This window comes from Solanum lycopersicum, chromosome 11, assembly GCF_036512215.1.
Source record: "Solanum lycopersicum chromosome 11, SLM_r2.1".
Lineage (NCBI taxonomy): Eukaryota > Viridiplantae > Streptophyta > Magnoliopsida > Solanales > Solanaceae > Solanum > Solanum lycopersicum.
In genome coordinates, this window is record NC_090810.1 from 1,725,310 (window position 1) to 1,738,675 (window position 13,366).

Here is a 13,366-nt window from a genome sequence, read left to right on the forward strand (position 1 = left end):
TGAATAAGCTCTTTCATCTTTCATTTCAAACACCAAACATGCAAGAAACATGACATTATATTACACCCTCAAATGTGATGAACTGTAAAAATGAACAAAACAATCAATTGAATAATTTCAACAACAATAAGGACATACAATCAATCCATTTTCATTACATTCAGGGCATTTCATCGACTCAACCTCCTCATCATCATCATCGTCAAGAACAATTTTCCGACTTCCATTGCACTTAAAACACATAATAAACCTCATTCCTGCACACCCTTCACAAGGACATTGAAAATTATCAATTGGAATCCCTTCAAGAAGTGGCCTAAACTTCCCTTGTTCATGCAATGTCAATACTTCATCAGCTCCACCAATGTATCTCCCTTTGACAAACAGCCTTGGAGGGACAACTTTGCCATCCAAGATTCTCCATAACTCCTCCTTAAACTCAGAATGCATCGATATATCCCTCTCGAAGAACACAACACGAAAATTCTCTAATAGAAATCGAATACTATGACAGTCCTCGAATGTCTTTCGTATCCCTCTAAGGCCTGTTGTGTAGAGGATTACTGAATCACATCCTCCTGGTGGACATTTCTCTTCAAATTCCAATAAGGGGTTTACAATTTCCTCGAGTTTTCGAGCTTTTAAAGGTGGTTCCTTTTCTTCATCATCTTCTAGTGGTTTGAAAATCTTTTCCTCAATCTTCGCCTTTCGCTCTTCTTCTTGAGCTTTAACTACCATCACTGCTTCCTCAAACAAAGCAAGAAGATTAGGATCAAACAGAGTACCTGAATCCAAGTCGGGACGCCTAAAATTCGATACATCAAAGTCTAATAAAGGGGTAGTAAAATTCTCTTTCTTTGGCTGCAATGGGCTGATAAAATTCTCAATCTTTTTCACATTTACAACAACAGGCTTTACATTCTCTTTATCCTCTTCGATTTCCATTTCTTCATCTTCAAGATCCTTCATTAGCTCAGAAACATCAATAATCTCAGCTTCTTGATCTACTACACTGCTCTGAACATTCTTCTGAACAGGGGTTAATGGAGATTGACAGTTAAATCTCGAAGAATCTGATTTTCGTGGCGAAGAATGAATATACCCATCTGATGCATTTGAAAAGAGGATTCTTTCTGGTTTCAAATACCCAATTGTTTTCATTGTCTTCAATTTCTTCAGAAGCTTCCCCTTCATAGTCTTCATTTCTCGAAATCCCCAAACTGTAAGTACTCAAAATCTACCAAAATCTGCAGATTTTGAAAATGGGGTTTTGAAAAAGATTCAAGATTTGGGATTAACAATGACAGATGAGTATTGGGTAGCAAAAATCTTGGATTTTAGTGAGTGAAATTCATGTTTTGATGTACAGAGGAGAAAGAAGATGATGCTGAGGTGTGTTAACGGCTAGAAACTGCTGAGTGGCACTTTTTTTAAATTTGAAAATTATTTTGTTTGGTGGAATTATTATTATGATTTTAGGGTACATGAGTAGGAAATTATACACCCCTAGGCTAAATAATGTATACTAACATGTGCTTTTTTCTCTTAGGGTCGAGGAAATGATCTGTTATGGTCACTTACGATTTTGAATAGAAGAAAATGACTTCGATAAATTTTATCGTGTGATACTTTTTAGTTTTTGAATGTGTAAACGTTAATATTTCTTGTAAAAAACGTAAAACTAAAGATATGTGCTACTTGGTATCGTATGTATCTCACATCATAACGAGGGATGAGATCTCTGGACTCAACTTAAATAATTCTCCTAAGCTATTTTTTGGGTTGATTTAGGCCAAAAGTCTATTTAACGTAGTATCATCGTCAAGTCCCCTAATATGGGCCTCAAATAGATTGTTCACACTCTATAAGAACTTAATCGACCAAACTTTTGGAACGGAGTTAAGCTCAAAGTTCATTTAACAATTTTCTTTCTCTACACATTACCATCGAGGGATACAATATAATTATGAAAAAAATTATTCTTAATCAAACATTTCGAGTTTACGTAATACGTCGGAACAATGAGGTTCAAATAGGGAAGAAAAAAATGCATCTTCCCTACTAGCAAGTATGCAACATTGACAAAGATTATTTGACTTTGTTTTGGACTTTGGGAGGGTGTAGTAACGGTAATAATACTATTGGAGGGGCCTTTCATGCCTTTTTAGAAGAAAAGGTACCAACTTATGAATTCTAATGTTTTATTCTAATTACTCGTGAAGTAGTTGAGTTGGTTAAGAAGGAGATATTCACGAGCAGTCTCAAGTTTGAAGTTTTCTATATCTATCAAATTCGTTGCATAAAATTTATCTAGTACAATTTACTTCTCGTACATAGTTTATGAACTATTACATTCTTTAAAAATAGGATATACCAAGAAATAATTGAAATTCAATGACCTTTTTTCATTGACCGTCTCAGTAATATTATAATAGAAATAGTTTTTAGCGATAATAAATATGTACATTAACAAAGAATATTAAAGTATTTATAAATATTAATTAATTGTCATTAAACTATTATAAATTTTAAAAACATTATGTTAAATACCTTTAAAATATATATATTTATCGACGATAAAGTTATTATCTGTCCAATTTATTATTACGGTCTGACAACAATTATAGGAAAAATCATTATTGACAATAAAAGCTAAATAATGGTGAATAGGCACACATGCTGACAAACAACATAAACATTATTGACCTTCAAATTTATCTAATTGATTTATATATTATTTACAATAATTTCAAACGTGCTATTTAACCATTTAAAGGTCCAAATATGTTCTTGAATAATTGAATTTTTTTAATTATAAATATATATGACTTTTATCGTATTAGACCATTTTTTTCACAGAGAAAAACCTTTATTGATGGGCATATTTGAGACATTTATAAGAAAAATTACAAAAAATAAAAATTTGGTAATTTTTCTCATCTGTTCTAATTTTGGTGGAAAGAGTTATCAGATATCAATTATTGGTAAAAGGTGACATATATTCGATAAAATTAATCGAGATATACGAAAACTGATATAGACACCACAATTACAATTTCCCTAAAACTAAACAAAAACTATATTAATTTATTTTTTCGATGACAATAGCTAATAAGTTATAGATCTGTTTAAAAAAATGAACAACTAATATAAAACGGTAAAATTTCATAGTTTTATTGTGTCACAAACAGTTACATTATATCCTCTCAAAACTTCTCATTTTCATCAACCGTTTTTACAACCATTTTAATTAATCCCCTCATCTCTTTTTTTTTTTCATTTTTGTTTCTCCCAAAGAAATATCAATAATGAAAATGCAAAATCACCAAAATTTATTGATAAAATTTTCATTATTATTAATAATAATATTGCATCATGAATCATATGCTATGCAACATTTAGTTGGAGATTCAATTTGGACTATTCCTCCTACAAATAATTTCTACACAAATTGGTCTTCTTCCCAAGTTTTCTTCCCTGGAGACACTCTTTGTACATCTCTTAACTTCTTACTATATCTCCGTCCCGTCCCAATTTATCTGACACCTTTCAGATTTTTCGAGAATCAAAACAAGTCCTACTTTAACCGTAACATTTTTCTACATATGTTAAATCTAACACCTTTTCAGATCTTGAGAGTCAAATGAGTTTTTCTATTCTCAAATATATGACCTATGTTTGAATTAACATTAATTATTCTCGATATTCAAACAGTGTCACATAAATTAAAACAGATAGAATATCTCTTCATTTTACATTTTTTTTTGTGATGATTCTTAAATGTTTTTTTTTTTTGGTGTATAATATATGCAGATTTTCAGTTTGATCCAGAATTTTATAATGTAATGCAAGTATCAAGAAGAGAATATGGTTATTGCACATCAAATCAAGCTTATAAGGTATTTAATGATGGTCCATTAAATATTACATTGATAGAGTCTGGGGTATTTTATTACATGTGTAACATCTTAAATTATTGTGAATTAGGCCAAAAATTTAGTGTTACTGTCCTTCAAAATTCATCCAATAACTATGTCCCACCGCCCTCGACTTCTTCGTGAGGTGTATTCAGAATTTAAAATAATTATTTCGACTTTTGAGGTTTTTAGTATTGAATTCGTTCTATTTTTGACGTTATGGTTTTGCATAATTATAAGTATGTTCCATATTCTATTACTATATATGTAAAAGGTTTTACATAATGATATAAACAAGAGATGTTTAATACATTAATTAATTGAGATTAATTAAAGATTGTGATCTATCAACAGAATTTAAAATTATAAAAATTTGTCAGAATATAATATCTTTGCATCATCAGATCTCTTACATTATTTGGTTTTGGAATTCATGAAATTTAAACCACTTGTTTTTATAATTTTTTTTGCAGCTATCAAAGCCATCTATTCTATTAACAAATTGATTAAATGCATGATTTGTTTTATTCCTTATTTATTTCTTTGATTACAACTTTGCCTCTTTTGTTTTGTGTTGTCATACATATGGAAATTAATTCACATTATTGTGTGGCTCTTTTCAATGTATCATAAGTGGAACAATAAAGTAAACATGCATGAACACAATCGGCTCAGTTTCGGTGAAACGAGTTATCTGATACTACTAGTTTTTTGGATAAGAGTAGGAAAATTTCCAATCAATTTGCTACGACAAGTAAAAACTAACCCGAACACAAACAAATGAACATAAAAAGAAGAAAAATCTTCTATATATCTTCTTGAATGTTCAATTAAAATTATATATATACAAAAGAGATGTATAAATAAAATTCAATCTCTTAACCAGTTCAGAGTTCATAACGTTTAAATTGTGAATCATGTAGTACTGACCTCGGCCGAAGGAGATGAGAGTGAAGAATTTCTACAAATAGGGCAAGTGGGGTGTAACCTAAGCCAAGTGTCAATACACATGAGATGAAAAAGATGACCACAATGAGGCAATAGCCTAAGCATATCATTGTCTTTATAATCACCCAAACAAATTGAACATCCACTACAAGAAGATGCAAAATCCCCTTTGTGAGACTTAACTTGTGAATATAATAACTTTGGATAACTCCTCAAAGTTGCTTCATCAAGACCTTGTTGAATGAAAATCAATCCATTTCCGACTCTTGTAACAGTAGTAGTTGTGCTGATAGAGATGGTTGGATTATTGCGCGATCGAAATCGAATACATAAGTAAGATGTATAAGTCAAGAGTATGAGGATTACCATGATTCCAAAAGAAAATACAAAACCATAGCCATAGTAGTTAAATTTGTCTTCACCTAATTGATCTTTTAAACCTTCACTCAGTTTACCACCTTCCATTTTTGTCCTTGATAAGAAAAAGTGTATAGTTGCATAAAAAGAAATTTTGTGGAGAAAATATGGAGTTTTTGAATTTTGGGATTGTAGGGAATATATAATATTAGTTGTAGAAATAAAATTTATATATGTTGGGGTGGGGGTATGGGGGGGGGGGTAAGGTGAGTAAGCAAGTTGATCCCATCACTAAATAGTTCTTCCCAAGATTGTGACTTGGCTAGTTGGTGCCTTTTGATATTTTATAGTTTTTTTAAAGAAAAATAATACTTATTTTACCAAATTAAACAACAATAATGAGAAGTGTAAAAAATGAAAAAAAGAAATTCTCTAATGACATTAACTTCAAAAACTCAAAGTTAAAAAAGGTAAAATGATAAGTATAAAGTTAATAATTTTCCAAATTTAAAGATGCAATGTATCTTTTAAATAGGCTAATAAGAAAAGTGTATTTATATGTAAGGATAAGAATAAATAATACAACTGTTTTGGAACTATCCAATTGTTTTTTATTCCAAAAAAAATAAAAATGTCATTATCTAAATTATTGTTGAAATTTACTTTCCTTCTATTACTATCATTTAATATTAATGGTAAAATATTTAAATTTTTTTTATTTGAGTTTAAGAATATTTTATAATTTTTACTTTCCTTTCAGATTTAGGTTTTATATAAATTGCAAAATATTTATTTTTCTTTTAATTTAGTACTTATCTATAAGGAAAATTACATATTCTTCTTATTTATTTTTAATTGCTTATAGAATGATGTATATTTTATTTGTTTGAATTAATAAAAAAAGTTGAATTTTCAAATTTAAGATTTATCTTTATTTATGTGTCTTGGTAAATGTATTAATAAATATATAGGAGTAATGAACTTGATTAAATTTTTAAAGGTTAAGTTAATCTAACCAATCATAACATTATGTGTTCGTTCTCCTAACCTATGAATTTTCTAAGCTGCGTAATTAATCATTAATATTAATAATAAAAAAATTAAAACGATAAATATTTAAATCAATTATTTCTATTAAGAACGTTCACAGGAAATATAAGTTTATTGGTGCAGAAATTGTGATCTTGGACATGCTCTTTTCCAAATATTTCATTTTGAAATTATAATTTTTATAGAATTGAAAAAGAATTTAGAATTTTAAATTGAGATCTCAAATATTTTTAAATATAAAACTTAAGTCAAGCTTATGTTTATAAAAAGAAGATCCATCATTTTAAATTTTTAAAAAAAAATATTAAAAAGAAAATCCATACTTCGTATAAAGAGATTGTTTGTACAATATTAAAGAATAATATTTGAAGACTGATAGATCTTTGTAAAATTATGTATATTTAAAAGTTTGTAATTTTATGAAAATAACATAGAAATATGTGATTTTACAATGCACCATCTTAGGATATATTTTGATATGTTATTTATAAATTATAATTTACTTATTTTGTAAGATTGTATAAGAATTAAGATTATCGTAACAGTTTTCACAACTTGTGAAATTTTTATATTTATAAAAAAAATATAGCTTAAAAAATTAAAATTGCATATCCAAACAAACATTAAACTTCAAATCAATCTGATTATAATATTACTATTTAAGTTTATTGAAGTATTTATTAGTGATTATTTGCGTATATAAACTACTCAATATAATGGAACAGTAAAAATTATGTTTCAATAATAATGCATGTAATATTAATTTTATATTAATTTATTCTTTTCAGAAAAGACACTAATTAATTAATTTGATTTAAAACAAAATTGCAGGTGAAACAGATGATGATAATGTTAAAAATTGCAAATCGTTGACTTTATGTCAAAATATAATATCACGAATAATAAAGTTATTTTGAATAAAATAAAAATTTGTTCATAGTTGTTAGTTCAAAGCCAAATACTAAAATCATAAATTCTTATTATTATGAACAAGACATTTTAATTTTATTACATATCTTAATATTTAAATATGTTTTGAAATTTAAATATTTTTATCTCAATATATAATAACGTTAACGGGACCATACTCATATCACATCTTCCTTTACCAAACGGGACCATATTTGTATTGTATCTTTCTTTATTATTTGAGATCATTTAGTTCGAATATAAGTTATGTTAAAGATAAATTATTATACTAAATTAAGTATTTTAATATTATTTTTATTGATTATTAATTTATTGGTTCCTTTCGAAGATAGTGACTATACTCATGTTATCAAATTTTATTAATTTATTACACATTAAACCAGTTTAGTAAATGCTACTCATGTTTTATCTGTAACAATACAACAGACGAAAAATTAAAATTTATTATTTGTAATTAATTTTTTGATTAAGTGGATTTAGGGATATGCATTGATCGGTGCAATTTGATTTTATGGATTATTGATTTTCGGTGTTAAAATACATTAAACTAATAACCAATTTAATAAGATATTTTTTATCGATTTATTGATTTTAATTCTGAATGGTTCGATTTTCCGTTTAACTAATAAGAAAATACTTATAAAATAAATATATGATTTCTTTGATGATTTTGATGACGACAACACAATAATGTCACCGTACAAATGCTTATAAAATAGAAACGATAAAAATAGACATGAAAAAACTATACAAGAAATACACAAAGAGAAATTGTGAGGAATTAAATTGTATAATGTGAAGTTGTGAACTCGAAACCATTGTGAAGTGTGAATTGAATGGTAAAGAATAAAGACAGTAACTACTTCCTCCGTCTACTTTTATTTGTCATGTTGCGCTTTTCGAAAGTCAATTTGACTAACTTTCGAAGTTACATTAGATTATATTAATTTGATATTTTAAACAACAAATTTAGATATTCAAAAATTGTATGAAAAATACTATAAATTGCAATTTTTTTGCATATCAATATGATGATTATACATCTTAAAATGTTAGTCAAAGTGCTTATAGTTTGACTCTAAAAATAGAAACTATTACAAACAATAGTGGACGGACGGAGTAATAAGGTATTGAGAGTAGTACTTAATAAGTAAATTACTGATCTTAATGGGTAATCGGTTTACCCAATAATCCAATATTAAAAATCAATACCAAACCAATTATTTTTATATATAAAATTATTAAAAATCGTTTACTCAATAACAATAAATCAATAATACTTTTTCAATTCTATTTTTATAGTTGGGAAAAGGGTCTGATATACCCCTCAACTTTGTCATTTGGAGTTGATATACCCCTCGTTATAAAAGTGGCTCATATATGCTCTTACCGTTATACAAACGGCTCACATATACCCCTGCCGTTACAAAATGGCTCACATATACCCTTCATTTAACGGAAGTTAAAAAAATAGTTTTAGATTTATATTTATTAGTTCTAATTATTTTAAAATAAAATATTTAGGAGTATATATGATTCTTCTATCAAAGTTCAAGGTATATTTTAATTTTTTTCATACATAAATTATTTTTTTACTTCTTTTATTATAATTATTTGAGTTTCTTATTCTTATTTTGTTTTTTCTTTTACATTCCTTAGTTTAAAGAGAGAAAAAAATTAAACTATTTTTTTGTGTGTATTGTAATTTAATTTCGTATTCGAAGAAAAAATTTGGTCATCTACAATGAGTTTTACAAGAATATTAGTGAAACATAAATAAATTTGATTCAAAATAATAATTATAAATTAGTCATTGAAAAAAAAAATTCAAAAAAAATATGTTTGACGAGGATTAAATTTACTCATATAGGATTATATTTTTTAGAAAAAAAATAATTAAAATTATTTTTTTTCATTTCCGTTAGAGAAAAAGGGTCTATGTGAGTCATTTATTTACAAGTAGGGGTATATATGAGCCACTTTCATAACAAGGGGTATATCAGCTCTAAATGACAAAGTTGAGGGGTATATCAGACCCTTTTCCCTTTATAGTTTGAAAGTACTTGCACCATCTAGGTTCCCTTGGATTTCCTAATGATTGATGTACTTTGTTTATAATCATCAAATAAATAATGTAATTTAACACAATTTAATTTTGTAGATGATATAATTATATAATTTTGAACGATACCTAAGTCTGCAGGGATCGTAAATCTAAGTCATATAAAAAAATTGGATTTAAAATATATATTAATAGTTAGTTTTGTAAATAAGAAGGTAAATATTATAAGCGATCACATAACTCACTGAAGTATAAATTGGTAGAATAAACATCTCTTGTTCAAACTCTTTACATCGTTGAGTGTATGATACACGAAATCAGCAAAATGGGTTTACTTGCTTCGGGCTCGTTTGACCTTGAAAATGGAATGTTTTGGTCGTCAGGGTCAACTAGCTCCATAGCTAACGATTTAATTGACGTCCATGAAATATTTGGCAAAAAAGACGTCGGAATTCTGGATTACCAAAAATTCATTGAGTATAGCACATGAAAATTGATAAAATTGGGGGTTAACCTGCTCCTGGGCTGGTTTGACCTTCAAATAAGTCGTTTTAGTCGTCAGGGCCAACTGGCTCCATAATTGACGTCTTAACGGACATCCACAAAAAATTTGGGCAAAAAAGACGTCGGAATTCTGGATCACCAAAAAAGATCATGGACTATGGTACACGAAAATCGGCAAAATGAGAAATTTACCTACTCCGGTGCTTGTTTGACTGGCCGTCAGGACCAACTTGCTCCATAGATAACGTATTAAGGACGTCCACAAAAAAATAGGGTAAGAAAAACGTCAGAATTCCGAATCACCAAGAATCCATTGACTATAGTACACGAAAATCGATAAAATGGGGTTTACCTACTGTGAGGCTCGTTTGACCTTGAAAATGGGCTGTTTTGACCGTCATGGTTAATTGGCTCCATAGCTAACGTCTTAACAGACGTCCATGAAAATTTTGGGCAAAAAGACATTGGCATTTCGGATCACTAAAAATTCATGGACTATAGCACACATAAATTGATAAAATGGGGGGTTTACTTGCTCCGGCGCTTGTTATACCTTCAAAATGGGTCGTTTTGACCGTCGGGTTCAACTAGCTCCATAGTTAACGTCTTAACAAACATCCACAAAAGAATTGGAAAAAAAAACATCGGAATTCTGGATCACTGAAAAAAATTGTGGATTATAGCATACGAGAATTGGCAAAATGAGGGGTTTACCTGTATGGGGCTCGTTTGACCTTCTAAATGGGTTGTTTTGACTATCAGGGCCAACTGACTTCATAGATTACGTCTTAACAGGCATCCATTAAAAAAATTGGGCAAAAATGACGTCGAAATTTTGGTTCACCAAAAATCTATGGACTATAGTACACAAAAATCGACAAAATCAAGTTTAGCTGCTTGGGGGCTCGTTTGACGTTGAAAATGGTCCATTTTGGCCGTCAGGGACAACTGGCTACATCTCTAACATTGTAACGGACGTCCACAAAAAATTTGGACAAAAAAGATGTTAGAATTCTGGATCACCGAAAATTCATTGACTATAACATACGAAAATCGGGAAAATGGAGGATTTATCTGCTCCGGGGTTTGTTTGACCTTAAAAATGGTCCATTTTGGCCGTAAGAGCCAATTGTCTCCATAGCTCACGTCTTAACAGACGTCCAAAAAAAATTGAACAAAAAATACGTCAGAATTATGAATCACCAAAAAAGATTGTGGACTATAGCACACGAAAATTAATAAAATGAGGGGTTTACCTGCTCCGGGGTTCATTTGACCAAAAAATAAGTCGTTTTGACCGTCAAGGGCAACTCGATCCATAGATAACGTCTTAACGGATGTCAACGAAAACTTTTTACAAAAAAAACATTGGAAATTTTTGGTCACCAAAAACTCATGGACTATAGTACACAAAATCGACAAAATGAGATTTACCTGCTTCGGGGCTCGTTTGACCTTGAAAGTGGGTCATTTTGGCCGTCAAGACAAACTAGCTCACTAGCTAAGGTCTTTACGGACGTCCACAAAAAATTAGACAAAAAAGATGTCAAAATTCTGGATCACCAAAAATCCATTGACTATAGCATAGGAAAATAAGCAAAATGGGAGTTTACCTGCTTTGGGGCTTGTTTGACCTTCAAAATGGACCGTTTTGGCCGTCAAGGCCGAATAGCACTACATATAACATTTTAACAGACGTCCACAAAAAAATTGGGCAGAAAAGACGTCAAATTCCGGATCACCAAAAGAGATTATGCACTATAGCATACGAAAATTAACAAAATGAGGGGTTTACATGCTCCGGGGCTCATTTGACCAAAAAATGGATCGTTATGGCCGTTAGGACCATAGATAACGTCTCAACGGACATCCACGAAAAAATTGGGCAAAACATATGTCGGAATTTCAAATCACTAAAAATTCATGGACTATAGTACACGAAAATCAACAAAATAGGTTTAACTGCTTCGGAGTTTGTTTCACTTTGAAAATGAGTTATTTTGACCGTTAGCGCCAACTGGCTCCATAACTAACGTCTTAACGAACATCCACGAAAAATTTGGGCAAAAAAGACGTTTGAATTCCATATCACCGAAAATCTATGGATTACTACACGAAAATCGATCAAATGAGATTTACCTGCTTCGAGGCTTGTTTGACCATGAAAATGGATCGTTTTGACTGTCAAGGTCAAATGGCTCCATAACTAACATGTTAACGAATGTCCATGAAAATTGACAAAATTTTAACTACTGAACAAATAATCTTTTAACCTGAATTTTCAATAAATGATTTTAATATATATAATAGATTTCTCCATATAAATACAATATCGGTATAAAAGCTATTGAGTTTCCGGGGGAATCACACCTAATTACCTAGATCTTCCCCGACATATTGGATCCTTCAAAGTAATATATTTTTTGAGGAACCGACAAAAATACAATAACAATATCGAAAAGTCTGAATAACATAGGAACAAACTAAGTACTCCTAACACATAATTAATTATATAAATGGAAAATATAATCAACTCCTATTGTGGAGGCTTAAAGAAGAAAAAATTGAGGAAATAGCAGAAAACAAAAAAGCAATTAAAAGAATACTGGCAACTAAATATCCTTTGTTTAGAAAAGTTTGATCCTCAGAGTTAACTACAGGACTAATCCCAAAACTTGCTGCAGTTCCTGTGGCTAGTAGGTGTGAAGCAACCTACACAAAAAATAAAAACAAATAAATAAATAATTACAAAAAATTAAATATTAAGTTCGATATTATGTGCAAAAATCTATGTTTATGTATGCTTTGCATAAACTTCTATATACTTCATAATATATTTTTTCAACATATGATATTTAACTGACCATCCTACTACATGCACCTATGCTCTTAGTAAAACATCGTTAGGCAATAGTAAAAATACTATCACAGTTCTATTCAAACAAAATATTGATCGAAAAATACGTACCTTATCACCATAAAACTCAAAATGAATCCAGAAACGTCCACCAATATTTTGGCCTGAGGCTAAGTGAAATATTGTGAAGGCAATTTGTAGGAGTGTGTGAACAAATCCAATCACAATTGTAAAGAGCATATAACTGCATTTTTAAACCACAACCATTACACAAAAATTCAATGAGGATATAATTATTCTTTGTTTTTAACAAAAAAAAAAGAAAGTAGAATGAGTAAACAATTACCGATAAGTTAAAATTCGATTTATATTTTGGGTAATCGCAAGGACGATGAGATACACTAGTAGGAAAACAAACGTGAGAACTCTTACAATTAACTTAAGTAATGGTGTAATCTCCATAGGTGATTATGGTTAATTAATCTCAAAAATAAGTTGTTTTATATATACGATTTACTTGTATCCACCGGTCAAAACAACAAATCAATCTTATTTCACAAACTTGTTTTTTTCCATCTCACATAATTGCTTACGTGACAAAGTGTTTTTCATTATAGAATTATTATTTTTTTCTTAAAAAAGAAGGAAATATTTCATTGTTAAGAGAATATACTTAGATGATGTCCGAGTAGGTATATTAACTCCAGAAATTTGAATTTTATGAATTCAATTTTTAAGATT

At 29.4% G+C, this 13,366-nt stretch overlaps 1 protein-coding gene and 2 long non-coding RNA genes across 3 annotated transcripts; 1 reads left to right on the plus strand and 2 right to left on the minus strand.

The window, feature by feature from the left end:
- On the minus strand, positions 1–1,982 carry LOC101258323 (uncharacterized protein At3g28850-like). The gene has a single exon (XM_004249888.5). It carries the CDS (start codon positions 1,201–1,203, stop codon positions 118–120), a length of 1,086 nt encoding a protein of 361 aa, XP_004249936.2. The 5' UTR covers positions 1,204–1,982; the 3' UTR covers positions 1–117.
- Positions 1,983–3,224: 1,242 nt separating this feature from the next.
- On the plus strand, positions 3,225–4,132 carry LOC109118945 (uncharacterized). The gene is made up of 2 exons (XR_002026122.3): positions 3,225–3,492; positions 3,814–4,132. It is a non-coding gene; the product is annotated as an uncharacterized lncRNA (long non-coding RNA).
- A 7,902-nt stretch (positions 4,133–12,034) lies between these two features.
- On the minus strand, positions 12,035–13,097 carry LOC104644451 (uncharacterized). Its single transcript, XR_011212479.1, has 3 exons — positions 12,972–13,097; positions 12,737–12,869; positions 12,035–12,480 (listed from the first exon to the last, which is right to left on the minus strand). It is a non-coding gene; the product is annotated as an uncharacterized lncRNA (long non-coding RNA).
- Positions 13,098–13,366: the final 269 nt, after the last annotated feature.